We start from the raw sequence: 19,438 nt of genomic DNA, 5'->3' as shown, positions 1-19,438 counted from the left end.
TGAAAGGGAAGATTGCTCCACATTGGCCTGGATTGGCTTTACTGGGGTCGTGTTCAGTAGGGATTGTTTTTGCGCCATCAACGTCAGCAAAACCAAGGTGCTGATCGTGGACTAACAGGAAACGGGGGGGGGGGGGCAACGGTCATCGACGGCGATGCAGTGTAGAGTGTCAAAAGCGTCAAGTTCCTTGGCATGCACATCACAGAAGACCCACAGATCCTCAACAAGTTCTTCAGCTGCACAATCAAGAGCATCTTGACGCGCTGCGTGACCGTTGCGTCCTCTGCGTACAGAGGGTGGTGCGGATGGCCATTACATCACTGGTGGCGAGCTCCCTGCCCTCCAGGATATCTACACAGGGTGGTGTCTGAGGACGTTCCAAAAGATCGTCAAGTACTCCAATCACCTGAGCCACGGACTGTTCTCTCTGTTGCCATCTGGCAAGCAGTAATGGAGCATCAGGTCTCGGATCAATAGCCTCCGAGAACTCTTCTACCACCAGACCATCAGACTGCTGAACAGCTAACCCTCCCTGCACCTCCCTGCAATTTAGAGACTATCTGCACTTGAGATTATTTGCACTGACTACTCACACATCAAACCTTACGCACGCCACACACACACGCACGCAGCACACGCACACCAACCACACACACACACACACACACACACACACACACACCCACACACACACACACACACCACACACACACACAACACACACACACACACACACACACACACACAACACACCACACAACACCTCAAATATTGCTATTCTATTACACTGCATGACCAAAAGTATGTGGACACCTGCATGTCGAACATCTCATTCCAAAATCATTAATATGTAGTTGGTCCCCCCTTTGCTGTTATAACAGCCTCCACTCTTCTGAGAAGGCTTTCCACTATATGTTGGAACACTGCTGCAGGGACTTGCTTGCACTCAGCCACAAGAGTATTAGTGAGGTTGGGCAATTAGGCCTGGCTCGCAGTCGGCGTTCCAATTCATCCCAAAGGTGTTCGATGGGGTTGAGGTCATGGCTCTGTGCAGGCCAGTCAAGTCCTTCCAAACCGATCTCGACAAACCATTTCCTGAAACAGGAAAGGGCCTCCCCGAAACTGTTGCCAAAAAGTTGGAAGCACAGAATAGTCTAGAATGTCATTGTATCCTGTAGCATTAAGATTTCCCTTCACTGGAACTAAGGGGCCTAGCCTGAACCATGAAAAACAGCCCCAGACCATTATTGCTCCTACACCAAACTCTTGGCACTATGAATTGGGACAAGTAGCATTTTCCTGGCATCCGCCAAACCCAGATTTGTCCGTAGGACAACCAGATGCTGAAGCGTGATTCATCACTCCAGAGAATGCGTTTCCACTGCTCCAGAGTCCAATGGCGAGAAGCTTTACACCACTCCAGCCGATGCTGGCATTGCGCATGGTGAACTTCGGCTTGTGTGTGGCTACTTGGCCATGGAAACCCATTTCATAAAGTTCCCGACGAGCAGTTCTTGTACTTGTTCTTCCAGAGACAGTTTGGAACTCGGTAGTGAGTGTTGCAACCGATGACAGATGATTTCTTACGCGCTATGCCCTTCAGCACTCGTCAGTCCCGTTTTGTGTGCTTGTGTGGCCTACCACTTCATGGCTCAGCCGTTATTGCTCGTATATGTTTCCACTTCACAATAACAGCACTTACAGTTGACCAGGTCAGCTCTAGCAGGGCAGATTTGACAAACTAATTTGTTGGGAAGGTGCCACGTTGAAAGTCACTGAGCTCATCAGTAAGGCCACTCTACGGCCAATGTTTGTGTGCTCGATTTCATATACCTGTCTGCAACAGGTGCCGCTGAAATATCCGAATCCACTCATTTGAAGGGGTGTCCACATACTTTTGTAGTTATAGTGTATACACTATTTATTCCACCAAGTCAGTACTCACTTTATAGTTCTAAATACATTGTAAAAACAGTCCATTATTACAATGCATACTACCTCTTCTAATACTTGATATTTTTGACTTGACTGTTATTATTGTCAATTAATTAATTAATAATCAATTGATTAATGTACTGCATTGTTGAGGGAGCTAACACATAAGCACTTCACTGCACCTTTTATACCTGCCTTAAACAGTGTACATGACAAATAACATTTTATTTTATTTGACAATGTTCTGAACCTGAGTGAAACGGGAAGGTACTACTTGAACTTGCCAATAGGAACTACGATTTTTGTTGTCCTTTGCAAAATGTTTTTCTACGGGGTTGCCCTACTGACCATGACCCAGCTTTCATAGCTCTCATCTGTACACCACAATAAGGTGTCTGAGTACAGGACAATGACAGAGAATGTGCTGGGGTATGGTAGTACCAGAGGTTCACTCACGTGCCTCAATGTGCCCTGTGGGTGCGTGTGTGTGTGAGAGGGTATCATTATGAGCTCCCAGATAATAATGTGGAAAACAAGCCAGACCATTCTATAGTTTTGACTAACTCTCGTGAGCAAGGATGTCAAACAGTCAGATTGTGTACTAGTATCAAGACTACACCTATCAGTATGCCAACACTGTAATGTGTGTATGACTGCTGTGTTGCTTGATAGCTGTGGCCATGACTTCATGTTGACCTCTATGTATCCTGAGTTGTTCATTCAGTTCCATCTGATCCATAACCGATCCATAGTTGCGCAACCGACCCATAGATACAGAGCTGTCGACACTCATTTCAAGTCAAGTCAGAACTGGTCAAAAACTGATTGAATCAACATTGTTTCAATGTCATTTGTCAATGTATTGTGACATGGAATCTAGGTGGGAAATACATTGGATTTGGAAAAAAGTTTGTGTTTTGGGGTGAAATTTAAACCACACGATTATGTCATCATGGTAACCAAATTTCAACAGACAAACAGACAAACCTTTTACAAAATATGTTGAATTTGTATCTTTAAACGCCCACACCAGTAAAAGTACACTTTTCGAGCTGAAAGATGATGGCCAGAGCTTACCCATGATGCACCATGATTTAAGTCAATACACTGCATTCGGAAAGTATTCAAACCCCTTCACTTTCTCCACATTTTGTTACGTTACAGCCTTATTCTAAAACTGTATTAAATTGTTTTATCCCCTTATCAATCTACACAAAATACCTCATAATGACAAAGCAAAAATAGTTTAAAAAAAAAATGTTAGCAAAGTAAAACAAATGAAAATGCCACATTTACATAAGTATTCAGACACTTTACTCAGTATTTTGTTGAAGCGCCTTTGGCAGCGATTACAGCCTGGAGTCTTCTTGGGTGTGACTACAGGCTTGGCACACCTGTATTTGGGGAGTTTCTCCAATTCTTCTTTGCAGATGCTCTCAAGCTCTGTCAGGATGGGAAGCGTCGCTGCACAGCTATTTTCAGGTCTCTTCAGAGATGTTCGATCGGGTTCAAGTCCGGCTCTGGCTGGGACACTCAAGGGCATACAGAGATTCTTGCCGAAGCCACTCCTGCGTTGTCTTGGCTGTGTGCTTAGGGTCATTGTCCTGTTGTAAGGTGAACCTTTGCCCCTAGTCTGAGGTCCTGAGCACACTGGAGCAAGTTTTCATCAAGAATCTCTCTGTATTTTGCTCCGTTCATCTTTCCCTCGATCCTGACTAGTCTCCCAATCCCTGCCACTGAAAAACATCCCCACAGCATGATGCTGCCACCACCATGCTTCACCGTAGGGATGGTATTGGCCAGGTGATGAGCGGTGCCTGGTTTCCTCCAAACGTGATGCTTGGCATTCAGGCCAAAGAGTTAAATCTTGAGAATTTTGTTTCTCATGGTCTGAGAGTCCTTTAGGTGCCTTTTGGCAAACTCCAAGCGGGCTGTCATGTGCCTTGGTGGAGTGCTGCAGAGATAGTTGTCCTTCTGGAAGGTTCTCCCATCTCCACAGAGGAACTCTGGAGCTCTGTCAGAGTGACCATCGTTTTTTAGTCACCTCTCTGACTAAGGCCCTTCTCCCACGATTACTCAGTTTGCCTGGGCATCCAGCTCTAGGAATAGTCTTGGTGGTTGAATGATGGAGGCCACTATGTTCTTGGGGACCTTCAATGCTGCAGAATTTTTTTGGTACCCTTCCTCAGATCTGTGCCTCAACACAATCCTGTCTCGGAGCTCTACGGACAATTCCTTCAACCTCATGGCTTGGTTTTTACTCTGACATGCACTATCAACTGTGGGACCTTATATAGGCAGGTGTGTGCATTTCCAAATCATGTCCAATCAATTGAATGAACCACAGGTGGACTCCAATCAAGTTGTAGAAACATCTCAAGGATGATTCATTGGAACAGGATGCACCTGAGCTCTATTTCGAGTCTCATAGCAAAGTGTCTGAATACTTCTGTAAATAAGCTATTTCTGTTTAACATTTTTTGTAATTTTTTGCTTTGTCATTATGGGGTATTTTGTATAGATTGATGATATTTTTAAAAATGAATCCATTTTGGAACTGTAATGTAACAAAATGTGGAAAAAGTGAAGGGGTCTGAATACTTTCGAAATGCACTGTAAGTCTTCGTTTTAGTCAAAGTGTGATATATTTGGTGACAAATCCGAACTGCCCACTTCGTGCAAATCTGTATTAATGCTGTGTCTTTTCCTGTGATATGATATACAAATGATTTTATTTGAATGTTACCACCCATCAGCATGGCATTGTTTATGAATCAGAAACAGCTGCAACGTTTTTCTTCTTCACGACTGAGGTGAGACAAACAGCCTTGTGCCCACTTGGGTGCCTGAGACATGGCGCAATAGGAGGTGCAAATGTATGGTTTTGCAACTTCCGTGGCTCTCTGTAAGTGATGGGGCAGTTGTTCTACCCTGATGCAACCATATATCAGCATTTGAAGGAGATGTATCTTCTGCTTGGGAAGTTAGATCTGCGCCACTGACTTAGTCTGGCTTTAATTCCAGTGTGTCTGCAAATTAATAATTGATATGTTGGATTCACATCTCCATCTCAACCAAAAATCTAAGTCAAAGAATATGACTACATCAAATCAAAATGTATTTAAAGTTAGATTTGATTTAGTCCTGTTTTACACCCCCATTTAACTTTTTTTCACATTTTGTTGCATTACAAAGTGGCATTGAAGTAGATTAAATTGTATTTTTTTGTAACTGATTTACTCAAAATATTCCATAATGTCAAAGTGAAAAGAAAATTGTTAATGAATAACTAAAATATAGTTGCTGCACAATTATCCACCCCGTTTGTTAAGGCAATCCTAAATTAGTTCAGAAGTAAAATTTGGCTTTACAAATCACATAATAAGTTATATGGACTCACTCTGTGTGAAATATGGTTGACATGAATGACTTGAATGATTTTTGAATGACTACCTCTTCCACAGTCAAGTATTGAATTTCAAGCACAGATTCAACTTCAAAGACCAGGGAGATTTCCCCCTCATAAAGAAGGGCAGTGATTGGTAGATGGGTAACAATAACAAATAGCCTAATGGTTAGAGTGTTGGGCCAGTAACCGAAAGTTGTTAGATCGAATCCCTGAGCTAACAAGGTAAAAAGAAATTGGTCGTTCTGCCCCTGAACTAAGCAGTTAACCCACTGTTCCTAGGCCGTCATTGTAAATAAGAATTTGTTCTTAACTGACTTGCCTAATTAAATAACGGTAAAGTAAAAAATATCTTTAAGCATGTTAAAGTTAATAATTATGCTATGGATGATGTATTAAACCACATCAAAGACGCAGTCGTCCTTCTGAACTGAGCTGCAGGAAAGGAAGACAACTGCTTAAAGAAGTCACCATGAGGCCATGGGGGATTTTAAAACAGCTACAAAAGTCAATGACTGTGATGGGAGAAAACTGAGGACGGATCAACAACATTGTAGTGACTCCATAATAATGACCTATATAACAGTAGTAAAAATAAGAATACAAATATACAGAATATACAAAACATGCATATGTAATGCAACAAGCCACTAAAGTAACACTGCAACGAAAAAAAACACTGCATAGGAATACACTTTGTGGCTTAAATGCAAAGCCTTATGTTTGGTGCAAATCCAACACATCACTGAGTAACTGCCTCCTTATTTTCAATCATGGTGGTGGCTGCATCGTGGTATGGGTATGCTTGACATCGACAAGTACTGGGGAATTTTTCAGGATGAAAAGAAACGGGATGTAGCTAACCACATGCAACATCCTAGAAGAACGCATGGTTCAATCTGCTTTACACCAGATGCTGAGAGAAATTCACTTTTAAGCAGGACAAAAACCTAGCACACAAAGCCAAATCTACACTGGAGTTGCTAACCAAGAAGACAGTGAATGTTCCTGAGTGGCAAAGTTACAGTTTTGACTTAAATCCATGACAAGACTTGAACATGGCTGTCTAGTCTACTTACCCAAGACTCACAGCTGTAATCGCTGCCAAATGTGTTTCTAACATGTATTGGCCAGTGGAGGCTCCTCAGAGGAGGAAGGGGAAGACCATCATCATCAGTGAATTTCATAAAAAATAAACATAGTAAAACATTTAAAAAGTTATCCTTTTTAGATACAACTATACTAAATATATTCACGTCACCAAATAATAGATTCAAAAACATTTCTGCTTTGCAATGAAGGTCTACAGTAGCCTCAACAGCACTCTGTAGGGTAGCACCATGGTGTAGCTGGAGGACAGCTAGCTTCCATCCTCTTGGTACATTGACTTCAATACAAAACTTAGGATGCTCTTGGTTCTCACCCCCTTCCATAGACTTACACAGTAATTATAGCAACTTGTGGAGGACATCCTCCAACCAATCAAAGCTCTTGCAGCAGAGATTCTCTCAGAGAATTAATCTAATACTGAAAGCATAAGCTACAGCTAGCTAGCACTGCAGTGCATAAAATGTGATGAGTAGTTGACTCAAAGAGAGAGACAGACAATAGTTTAAATTAATTTCTTGAAAAATGAAGGAGAAGCAAGAGCTTTTCGCTTCGGTTTCACTTATTTAGCTAGCAAATGCATTAAACTAGCTAACTAGTTTAGCCTACTCAAACATCCGGCTCAAACAGAAGGATGCTATGTTATCTGGCTGGCTATGACTATCCAACACAACATTGGAACTCTTCCAAGTCAAGGTAAGCTTTAAATTGTATTAATTCATTGCCACCTGGGCCCGCCAGTGTAACTTCTAAACTGCTTACTGACTATAAACTGTAACGTTACTGCATGATTGTAGCGGGTTTACTAACACATTAGTTCTATTAGCTATGTTGACTATTACATTACTTTAGCTAATAGGGTGACAACGATGTAGACTGTGTGTAACGGTTATGACATGGTTTGGCTTGGAAAGATTTTATCGCCTGGTCACATACAGCTAATTTGTTGTGCATTGAAGTCCACAAGTGAAGGGATTATGATTACACCCTACTGTAGGTCAGCCAGATGCAGGCAAGAGTGGGCAGGGCGTTATTGAATGTGTCACTGTCTGTCACCTCAACTTTTTCTCTCGACCTGTGTGCACCTACATTGTAAACTTTGATTCGTAGGCTAGGTTGTAGCAACCTCATAGTAGGCTAAACCTATTGATGTTACACTGAACTGGGTGAATGAAATATGAATGACAGCCATCCAATATGCTGTAATAGAAATAAGGCCATGTTCATGAAAAAAGAAAATCGTCCTCCCTCATCATAAACGGCACTGACCGCCACTGGTATTGACTCAGGGGGATGAAAAATGATTTTAAAAATTACATTTAAATCAATTTCAATTCCACTTGGTATCATATTCAAATGTGAAGTAATCCAGAGACTTTCTATAGGCACTGTGCTTTTAATGTAATCTCGACTGCAATCCAGGTTATTTGGTTCCGCTATTAGATGAAGCACAGTGATAATACATTCATCTTGTATAAATAAACAAAATACCTGACATTGTATTCCCATTTCAACTTTGCTGTGCTTTTAAACGGTTGAAAGCGCAGTGATAGACATTCGGGTGACAACTAAACCAAAAATCAGACATTGTTTTTCCATTGGAATTTGGTTGGGCTTTTAGATGGTTGAAAGCATAGTAATGACACTTTGGAAATTCAACCTAACTTTTGGCTGTCTTTCTGAGTGGGTGAATATAGGTCACAACCAAATATTGCCCAATTATTTACATTTAAATAAAGTGGCGTGCCCAGATTTTCACACACAAGCATCCAAGGCAGGCAACATTCCAACAGGCAGGAGGTACTGTAGGTTGGTTGATAGTTAGATAGAGGTTGGCACCTCAACAAGTATGAACTTGGCAGGGCCCTCCCTTGTATAAGCCAGGGAAATTAGATGGCAAGATATGGCTGATTTAATAGGGGCGGAAAAGCTTCTATGGGAACACAGGAACTGGAGGTATGAGCACGCCGCACAGCTATCAATCTTATTTATGAACTGAGTGTGTTTCTCTTCCCCCTTTCACTGGCAGTAGTTTGAGGAGCTGCCAACATTCTTTCTGATTCTCTTCTAGGCGGTTGACATGTTTCAACCGAGGTTCTCTTTCCCAGACTTTAAATGATGGATAGGAATGTTGACAGGGTAACAGGTGAAATTCCGCAGTGGGGCTAGCATGTCAGGAGAGAATACATTTCATTTTGTTGCTCAACCACTTGAAAGCTCTGCCTTGTCCTCCGTCAATTGTGATTAGAGGATCAAATCAGTTGATGTGTTATGCGCGGAAATGATTTATGTACACCGTTTTTGTAGCATTTCTGGCTTCTTGGGCCCTTTACGTTTGACTACGTATGCCTAATAGTCTAGAAGAGGTGTTGTAGTATGTGGGCTTAGAAGACTGATGGGAAAAAGTGATGTCAGAGCAGTGGGTGTTGTGGGAGGAGCTTTGGAAGTCAAGAAAACCCCCTTTTCACATTACAGCCAAACCATGCTGAGCCAAGCCAAGCTGTACTAGGCTGGCCTGGTTAGGCATCCACCATAGTTGCTGGAACCATGCTAGAAATGACAATGTGAAAAGAAAATCCCAGCGCCAGCACAGTATGTTTCGGGTTGGCATGATCGTGTGAATCAGGCAGTGGGGATTAGAGATGAGTCTTTATATTGAGCCTATCAACACATGGTGTGGGTCGTTAGATGCACTTATGCAGAGCACTCCGTTTCAAACTCACTTTGGCTTTGGCAAGAAGTGCTGTAAAAGTATAATCCTTGAAAGGGGAAAGTGATTCAAGAGAAAAACACATACTTAATTATTCATGTATTTTTATTCCAAACATTAGGACACCACTAAGAAATACTCAACATTTCAGTCTACTGCCTTTTGTCAAGGGATGGGCTCTCTGCTCTATGCTGGTAGGAATGCTGTGAAGCAATGTAATTTCCAGTCATCTGTGTTTGACGTTTGCGCAAACCAGTTTTGATCTTCCAAACTCGGATTGTGTCCAATTAAGTCCCCATGAAGCGCCCCACTGGAGCTGAGCTCATAGTGTGTTGTTGTGACGCTTTCAGTGGTGAGATTGATTCCCTTTTCCAAGGGCAGACATTTCCACTGTTGATTAATGGACACATGGAATAACGTTCAGAGCCCGGGTCTGCTCCAGTTTATTGGGATTTCTAAAACACCCGAAGGGGAAATGAATTGACTTAGCCGCGCGACATTTGTTTTTCTTGTCGTCGAAACATATTTTGGACCTTAGGTAATGCTTTAGATCAGCAGGGAGGTAACTCGCCCCACCTATTCGCCTACTAAAGCCAAAAGCTGTTAGTGGCACCTCTAGCCCCTTTTTAAGTTGCCCATTTGCTCACTCCCTCATTAGGAATGAAGCTTTTTTTTATGAGCACTTAGTTCTAATGTGATCGTACCATTTATTGAGTGTGAACCAATTTAGAACTTGGGTAGACCTAATTAGGGAACTAAAAACGACACGTTAGTCAATGTCTATTGATGATCACTCGGGGAAATGGCCATTGGGCAGATACGGTTGATGATGAATGAACAGGAATTTTACAGTTGAGCTTTCATATTTGGAATCCTTCAGCAAGGACAGGGGATGGCAAAAACATAGGCCTAAATACCTCCAGAATGAGTTTTCCTTTACTTATTTTTCCCACTAAACACCCACAATGTTAACACAAGCAAAGTGTTGTTTTACTTTGGGTCCAAATTCAGTTTTTTACCGCCCGTCCTTCACACTCTTCTGGGACCCACCTCTCACTGACATAATTTCCCCTCTCCACACAGCGAAACATTGTCCAAACATCCCTCAGTGAAGAGCGAGTGAAGCTAAAGCTTTTGGGAAAGTATGTGTCATGTCTCTAAGCATTATGGGTTATGCGGTCCAGAATCAATGACCGCCAGTCTTTACAATGTAACGTTTTCAGGGAGCATTAAAAGGAAAAAGGGAGAAATCCACATTGTGTGAACGCTCCATTGTACACCAGTGTTTTTGCCCTTGACATGCAGTTATACTAAAACGAAATACTGCCTCCTAGTGGCTCTGACCAGCTTGGTTCATCAAATTAAAATATGTCAATCAAATGTATTTTATAAATCTCTTTTTACATCAGCAGTTGTAACAAAGTGCTTTACAAATACTCAGCCTAAAAACCCCAGAAGAGCAGTGGTTAGGAGAAACTCAAAATGTTAGGAGTCAATAATAAACTCGTTCTTGCATTTCAGTACACATGTTCTGTGCAGGTCTGGCTGTGGACCAGAATGACCACCCTAACTCTGAGGAAGATGGGAAGGGCTGCGTCTCCCAAATTGCAAACAGGGAATAGGGTGCCAATTAAGATGCAGCCCAGGTCACGTATACTTCACACATAACCATCTGACAGTCAAGAAACAACAGGCATTTTGTCCTGGTAGAGGGTCTACCCTTTAGTAGTTTGACACATTTCTCTCTTGTTGGCACTGAATACATTTTTTGTAAACAATTTCAGCATAAAAAGAGAGATCAACTGAGTGTAAGTACATGTTTATGGAGTTGTGGTCCAGCTCTCTTTCTCTCCGAGAGAGCCTCCCTCCATATTTCCTCTCTGTCATTCAAAACGTTGCTGTGCTTTCTTCAAAGCGTTGTCCACATCCTGCCTTCTTATTCCCATCTTAGAGAAAATATACTTTTCTTCTTATCTTCTGTATTGTTTCTGTTTCTGTCCAATCCTCTTTCTTTGTGGATGTTATTAGCTGGTCACTCTTCTGGGTCACTCTTCCACAGACATGTCATTTATCCCCTGCGTGAATCTGTATATGCCCTTGTGCTGAAAATGTTTGGTTAAGTTCTCATTGTCCTTGAACCTTTTTCCATAGTGACCACAGCTAAAGGGATTTCTCCCCTGTGTGAGTCGGTATATGAGCGGTTATGTACATACAGTTGAAGTCGGAAGTTTACATACACCTTAGCCAAATACATTTAAACTCAGTTTTAATCAATTCCTAACATTTAATCAGGTCAGTTAGGATCGCCATTTTATTTGAAGAATGTGACAGTCAGAATAATAGTAGAGAGAATGATTTATTTAAGCTTTTATTTCTTTCATCACATTCCAAGTGGGTCAGAAGTTTACATACACTCAATTAGTATTTGGTAGCATTGCCTTCAAATTGTTTAACTTGGGTCAAACATTTCGGGTAGCCTTCCACAACCTTCCCACAATAAGTTGGGTGAATTTTGTCCCATTCCTCCTGACAGAGCTGGTGTAACTGAGTCAGGTTTGTAGGCCTCCTTGCTCACACACGCTTTTCAGTTCTACCCACAAATGTTCTATAGGATGAGGTCAGGGCTTTGTGATGGCCACTCCAATACTTTGACTTTGTTGTCCTTAAGCCATTTAGCCACAACTTTGGAAATATGCTTGGGGTCATTGTCCATTTGGAATACCCATTTGCAACCAAGCTTTAACTTCCTGACTGATGTCTTGAGATGTTGCTTCAATATATCCACATAATTTTCCTGCCTCATGATGCCATCTATTTTGTGAAGTGCACCAGTCCCTCCTGCAGCGAAGCACCCCCACAACATGATGCTGCCACCCCCGTGCTTCACGATTGGGATGGTATTCTTCGGCTTGCAAGCCTCCCGCTTTTTCCTCCAAACATAACGATGGTCATTATGGCCAAACAGTTCTATTTTGTTTCATCAGACCAGAGGACATTTCTCCAAAAAGTACGATCTTTGTCCCCATGTGCAGTTGCAAACCGTAGTTTGGCTTTTTTATGGCGTTTTTGGAGCAGTGGCTTCTTCCTTGCTGAGCGGCCTTTCAGGTTATGTCGATATAGGACTCGTTTTACTGTGGATATAGATACTTTTGTACCTGTTTCCTCCAGCATCTTTCTTTAGATTTTCCCATGATGTCAAGCAAAGAGGCACTGAGTTTGAAGGTAGGCCTTGAAATACATCCACAGGTACACCTCCAACTGACTCAAATTATGTAAATTAGCCTATCAGAAAATCTAAAGCCATCCCATCATTTTCTGGAATTTTCCAAGCTGTTTAAAGGCACAGTCAACTTAGTGTATGAAAACGTCTGATCCACTGGAATTGTGATACAGTGAATTATAAGTGAAGTAATCTGTCTGTAAACAATTGTTGGGAAAATGACTTGTGTCATAGATGTCCTAACCGACTTGCCAAAACTATAGTTTGTTAACAAGAAATTTGTGGAGTGGTTGAAAAACTAGTTTTAATGACTCCAACCTAAGTGTTTGTAAACTTCCGACTTCAACTGTATATGTGTTTTCAGGTTTTCCTTCTGATTGAAGCTTTTTCCACAGTAACCACAGCTCACCTTTCTCACCTCACACTTTCCTAATATTGAGTTGCACCCCCTTTTGCTCTCAGAACAGCCTCAATCTGTTGGAGCTTGGACTCTACAAGGTGTCGAAAGCGTTCTACAGGGATGCTGGCCCAGGTTGACTCCAATGCTTCTCACAGTTGTGTCCAGTTGGCTGAATGTCCTTTGGGTCGTGGACCATTCTTGGTACACATGGGAAACTGTTGAATGTGAAAAATCCAGCAGCACTGCAGTTCTTGAGACACACTCAAACCGGTGCGCCTGGTACCTACGACCATAACCCGTTCGAAGGCACGTAAATCTTTTAAATCTTGCCCATTCACCCTGAATGGCACACATACACAGTCCATGTCTCAATTGAATCAAGGCTTAAAAATCCTTCTTTAAATGTTTTAACTAGGCAAGCCAGCTAAGAACAAATTCTTATTTACAATGACTGCCTACACCAGCCAAACCCAGACTACACTGGACCAATTGTGCACCGCCCTATGAGACTCCAAATCACGGCCGGTTGTGGTACAGCCTTGATTCGAACCAGGGTGTCTGTAGTGACGCCTATAGCACTGAGATGCAGTGCCTTAGACCGCTGTGCCACTCTGCAACCTGTCTCCTCCCCTTCAACGACACTGATTGAAGTGGATTTAACAGGTGACATTAATAAGGTATCATAGCTTTCACCTGGATTCACCTGGTCAGTCGATGTCATGGAAAAAGCAGGTATTCCCGAATGTTTTGTGCACTCAGTGTATGTGCTTTCAGGTTTTCCTTGCGATTGAAGCTTTTTCCACAGTCACCACAGCTAAATAGGTTCTCCCCTTTGGGTTTGAAGGTCTTGCCACAAATGGGGCAGGGGTACGATTTCCCGCTGTGACAGAGTCAGCCATGGGTCTTTGGTTTACAGGTGGGTTTACTGGGTCACTGCTTATGACTAAGCTGTGGCTGCAAGCATTGTTTTGGTTATCTGGAGGGTCACAGGGAATGTCGAGACTGTAGGTGGATATCAAAAGGTTTGAGATCAACTGGTTTAGAGTCACTGTCTTGGTTTTCCTCAGGCTGAGTGAATGAATAACTGAATAACTCAGCCTCCAGTCCTTGCTGCTCTTCCTCCTGACTGGTCCTGAGTTCCTACTGTTCCCCTGTAATCTGTGTGGGCTCTGGGTCCACCTGCCCCACACTGCGGCTCCACTGCTGCTCACAGTGCTGCTGTCCAGGGGATACCTCCTCTACAGAGATGGGAAGAGAGAGCGGCAGGGTGTCTGGAAGGAAGTAGAGAGGAACAGAGGCCTATCGATTATATTACAGCTTTAGACATTCCCTGGCCTAGTGCCTAGTGCCATGACATGCCATTTCAAAACGCTGTTCGTGATGCAGTCAATTATCGCAGATAAAAAAATATTTCCTAAACACTTTGATTGAGTAGAACTGTAGGTAGCTGCATTAGTAGATGACATAGGTAGCTGATCATTTTCCTCCCGGTACTCCTCTACTGCCCCAAAAATCTCAATGGCAGCTGCTGATAAATGCTAATTGAAAAACACACACAACGACTGTCATTTTCAGATAGTGGACTGAGAGAGGTATTCAGTTGATATTTAATCTGGGTACCAGTCTGTTTAGCAATGACATGGAGTACAAGGAGTGTAATGTTAGCAAATCAGCTTCGATAGTTCAGGCTAGCGTAGTCCACATGGGCCTTTTCTCCATTGGATTTGATCAACTTGCATCCTCTCTCCTCCGTCCTCTGGCCTCCTGTTGAAAAAGAAAATGCGCTTCCAATCGCACATCATAAGGCAAATTACATTTGCAAATAAATGTATAAATTGATCAAAACAAATGTATCTATTTTATAGATGAAAGGATAAGTAGCATATTGTTTGAAAATGTTTGCACGCTTTTCTCGTTCAAGAAACAATAGCTGATTCAAAGGGTGTGTGGCAGATTTCAGAACTCTGTGAAGGACTCGGATAGGATACACTTGTGCTTCCTCGCCAAAAGGAGGCTATCGAGGAGGGGAGGACCGTGGTCCGTTTGTCTACTAACGAATTAACACACTCCTTGACCACTTATCAGTTTCCAGGTCACGGAGGAGAAAGGACTGAGGACGGACTTTTGCCCCAAAAAAACAAACAAGGAATGATAAAAACCCTAACAAACTCACCTCCAATCTACTTCGGGGGTTCTTCTTCTTCTGTGGATTTTATTGTCAATTTCAAAGGTGAATTATTTACCGCCCACTACTGAACTGGAGAGTGGACCAGTGGCAGGGAAGAAACCTTGCCAATATGGTGTTAGAACTCTGCCCTCACCAACTCCCTAAGAAAACAACATTTAAATACAGAAATCACATATCCGGTGGTTTACTAAGCATCTCTTTCATATCTGCCTCCTGAATGATGTTAAACTCACCAGGAAACTCTCCCTTTCCGTCCCATATTGCTGACATGTTCCATTGTCTCCACCTGGCCATAATCTCACCTCCTAGATGGATGCTGCCTATGCTATTCAATGTAGTATGCTTTCAACCTAATATGACCCACTCTTGGCCTAGAAATGATGGTCTCCCTTCTGTCTACCTGATGACCTCCCTGCCCCACCTTTCCCAGGATCTTATAAAGATTTCAGCCCTTTCCCTCTTTATCCCACACAGGGGTGGAATGGGACGAGAAACTGGCCCATTCCTTCCCTCAAGGCCCCCATTCCCTTTTTTTGCCTCAAGGCCCCCATTACTAGGCAAATAATGATAATAATGCTCAAAACCCCCCAATTTAATCTGGCCCACTAGGCTAAAAATGGACCAGCCCATCTAGCATTTGCCTGAACTGACCTACAGCCAGTCCACCCCGGATTCCACATCTCCTGCCAATTCTTAACAACAACATCTTCCCTAAAATGAACCACTTGGCCTCCGCCTTATCTGGACCTCCATGTCAACATGAATATGTTTAAGAGTTTCATTGGCAAAAAAATTGAGGAGCTGAGGGGTGGCATTAAAAAGCTCATGATTGGTAGTAGTTATTACTGAAAACACTATAGATAATAATGTATACCAGAGATGTCTGAGTACTATCTACCCAAATGTAATGTGTATATATATAAAAAACAATATATTTGTTATGTAACTACTGTGTATGAAGGTGCCATGTATGTAAAATGTGTGTATGTAACACAAAAGCTGTAAAAACAACATAACACAAAGTAGCTTTGTCCTCTGAAGAGTTGGTGGATGGGCCAATAAAAAAGTACAACATTTTAATAAAAGAAAACGTCCAATTTATGCACATAAACAACGTTAGCTGCCATCTCATAATTCAAAAATGCTTTATTAATTTTGTTCAGTGAGGCAAGCCTTATTTGTATATACACATGATTTGTCATTTTTTCTAGTTCCACACTGTGGATACTGGTATTCAAAATTGTTATGAGAAGCCTTTCACACACAAGACAAGGCACAGTGCCAATTCAATATGGCAACCATTACAAAGCTATGCAAAGGGGTTTAGACCAAATGAAAAGTAATCTCTCCGTCAAATTACAAGTTGTATCCATTGGGTTTCCCTTCATGCTTGGTTTACTGTTTTATAAATTAATCTGCCTTGTCCTCCCTATTTCCCAGCAGGCATTAGGTAGGGAACATGGAGTTATTTCTGGGTCGCACAGCCTGCCTCTGCATCTCGTACATGTTCACATAAGATGATAGGAGGTCATCCATTTTGTAACCCTGAAGAGGACACAAACACAGTTGTTGGGGTATGCACATTGAGGCAAAGTTAAGTCACATTATCCAGTGAATAAGTCACTACAATACAAGTGTTTGTGAAGATAACTTAGTACGCCCTCAACAAACACTATCAGCACTTTGGATTCACACAAAATATACACGTACTGGTTTATAGGAGGTAACATCTCTCATTTTGCCTCTCGTTTGAGAGCGAAGACGTAATGGCCACTTACCAATGAGGTCTCACAAAGGAATGTGTTCCCTTTGACCAGGTTGCCAATGGTCATGTGGAAGTAGGTGCTCCCGCTGGACCAATTGGTGATGCGGTTGAACGGGTGCATGACCAGCAACTCCTGAGGTTTAGGGTAAGATCAAAAGGTCATGTTTGGTTAAACAGGGAAGGTCAATACTTTATAGTGCTGATGGTGGCACAAGTGGGATCCTAGCTTGGTGTTCCGGCGCAGCGTATGGAGTTCACATGTAAGCATTTCAGATTTGTGATTTTAAGGAAAGGTCAGCATAGTTACTGCGTATGACCATCTGGCAGTAAATGCCCTCTAGATGTAAATCAAACGATCTGATAATGGTGATAAAATGGAAGTAATCATCCACAACTATAGTGCTTTTACCTTTGTTTTGGGGTCGATAAAGCTGACTCCTTGCTTGCTGATTGCAATCTGGACAATACTCGGGTAACTCGGTTCAGAGGTTTGCTGTGAAGCAAGAGCATACAGAAAGTCAACACTGGCATGCAACGTTTGGTGTGTCGACATGCTTACTTTTCAAATTTACATCAGACACTCTTATCCAGAGCCTCATTATTCTTATTGTGTCACTTTTTATTATTACTTTTTATTTTAGTCTACTTGGTAAATATTTTCCTCTTCTTGAACTGCGCTGTTGGTTAAGGGCTTGTAAGTAAGCATTTCACGGTAAAGTCTACACTTGTTGTATTCGGCGCATGTGACAAATAAAGATTGATTTGATTTGACAAAGGGTTAAGTGGCTTGCTGAAGTGCACATTGGCAGATTTTTCACCTCGTCAGCTCAGGGATTTGAACCAGCAACGCCCAACAATCTTAACCACTAAGCTACCTTGACTTGAGCTATCTCCCAACGTACCTTTACTTCAAAGAAAGCACAGCCGAACGTCGGCCAGTGGCAGATGCCTTTTAGGAAGGCCACTTTAGCCTCGTCCAAGGTGATCCCGGCTTGCTTGTTGTAGGAGGAGATGATGTGCTTTAAGGGAAGAAGAAAACAACAGAAAGATTCAGAAAACCGAGTTTCAGTATTTCTTTACTACTATATGCTTTCAATCATTACCATATGTATGATATAAATCTGGGCAAAATGTGTCATGTGATGCACTATTAGTACACTGGTGGGGTATTGGCTGAATAACTAGACTTGAGGTCATGATGGTAGTTCTAATTGCAGAAAGAATCCTTTATTGGAATGAGCGATCTGCTTAGTAATGGCAGTGGTGTAAAGTACTTTAATAAAAATACTTCAAAGAACTACTTAAGTAGTTTTTTGAAGTATCTGTACTTTACTGTTTATTTTTTTTGACAACTTCTACTTTCTACAGAAAATGATTTACTCTTTACTCCATACATTCTCCCTGACACCCAAAAGTACTCGTTACTCGTTTTGAATGCTTAGCTGGACAGGAAAATGGTCCAATTCAAGCACTTATCAAGAGAACATCCGTTTCAAGCACTTATCAAGAGAACATCCGTAGTCGTCCCTACTGCCTCTGATCTGGCGGACTCACTAAACACACACACATAATATGTAAACCATGTTTGAGTGTTGGCTATCTGTTCATTTTTAAAAACAAGAAAACGGTTGTGTCTGCTTTGCTTAATCTAAGGAATTTGAAATAATTAATACTTTTACTTTTATTTTACTGGGTGACTTTCACTTTTACTTTGAGTAACTTTTCATAAAAGGTAGCTATACTTTTACTCAAGTATCACAATTGGATACTTTTTCCACCACTTAGTAATGGAGAGTGTAAGAGAGGCATTCCAAATCTCATATAAAGCGAAATAACATGAGAAGGACTGACAGTGTAGCAGTGTACAATAGATAGAAATACAGTTGAAGTCGGAAGTTTACATACACCTTAGTGTAGCATTGCCTTTAAATTGTTTAACTTGGGTCAAACGTTTTGGGTAGCTTTCCACAAGCTTCCCACAATAAGTTGGGTGAATTTTGTCCCATTCCTCCTGACAGAGCTGGTGTAACTGAGTCAGGTTTGTAGGCCTCCTTGCTCACACATGCGTTTTCAGTTCTGCCCACACATTTTCTATAGGATTAAGGTCAGGGCTTTGTGATGGCCACACCTTGACTTCGTTGTCCTTAAGCCATTTTGCCACAACTTTGGAAGTATGCTTGGGGTCATTGTCCATTTGGAAGACCCATTTGCGACCAAGCTTTAACTTCCTAACTGATGTCTTGAGACGTTGCTTCAATATATCCACATACTTTTCCTACCTCATGATGCCATCTATTTTGTGAAGTGCACCAGTCCCTCCTGCAGCAAAGCACCCCCACAACATGATGAAACCACCACCGTGCTTCACGGCTTGCAAGCCTCCCCCATTTTCCTCCAAACATAACGATGGTCATTATGGCCAAACAGTTCTATTTCTGTTTCATCAGACCAGAGGACACTTCTCCAAAAATCTTTATCCCCATGTGCAGTTGCAAATCGTAGTCTGGCTTTTTTATGGCGGTTTTGGAGCAGCAGCTTCTTCCTTGCTGAGCGGCCTTTCAGGTTATGTTGATATAGGACTCGTTTTACATTGGATATAGATAATTTTGTACCTGTTTCCTCCAGCATTTTCACAAGGTCCTTTGCTGTTGTTCTGGGATTGATTTAAACATCAGCTATCTGAGCAGCTAACCGATCGCTGCAGCTG

General features: G+C 42.0%; 1 protein-coding gene across 1 annotated transcript in view; it reads right to left on the bottom strand.

Moving 5' to 3' along the window:
• Positions 1 to 16,094: 16,094 nt before the first annotated feature.
• The window catches only part of LOC111957247 (unconventional myosin-VIIb-like), a 29,381-nt gene continuing 26,037 nt past the window's right edge, over positions 16,095 to 19,438 (bottom strand). Inside the window, exons 45-48 of the mRNA XM_023978029.2 lie at positions 17,634 to 17,750; positions 17,141 to 17,224; positions 16,745 to 16,864; positions 16,095 to 16,511 (exon numbers count right to left, since the gene is read on the bottom strand). Of these exons, the coding sequence (XP_023833797.1) occupies positions 16,413 to 16,511; positions 16,745 to 16,864; positions 17,141 to 17,224; positions 17,634 to 17,750 (420 nt within the window). The 3' untranslated portion in view covers positions 16,095 to 16,412. The remainder of the gene's footprint in view (positions 16,512 to 16,744; positions 16,865 to 17,140; positions 17,225 to 17,633; positions 17,751 to 19,438) is intronic.

The sequence above is a fragment of the Salvelinus sp. IW2-2015 genome, linkage group LG32 (genome assembly GCF_002910315.2).
Source record: "Salvelinus sp. IW2-2015 linkage group LG32, ASM291031v2, whole genome shotgun sequence".
Taxonomy (NCBI): Eukaryota; Metazoa; Chordata; class Actinopteri; order Salmoniformes; family Salmonidae; genus Salvelinus; species Salvelinus sp. IW2-2015.
The sequence above is the reverse complement of the archived record's forward strand: the minus strand, read 5'-3'. Positions and strand labels throughout refer to the sequence as shown.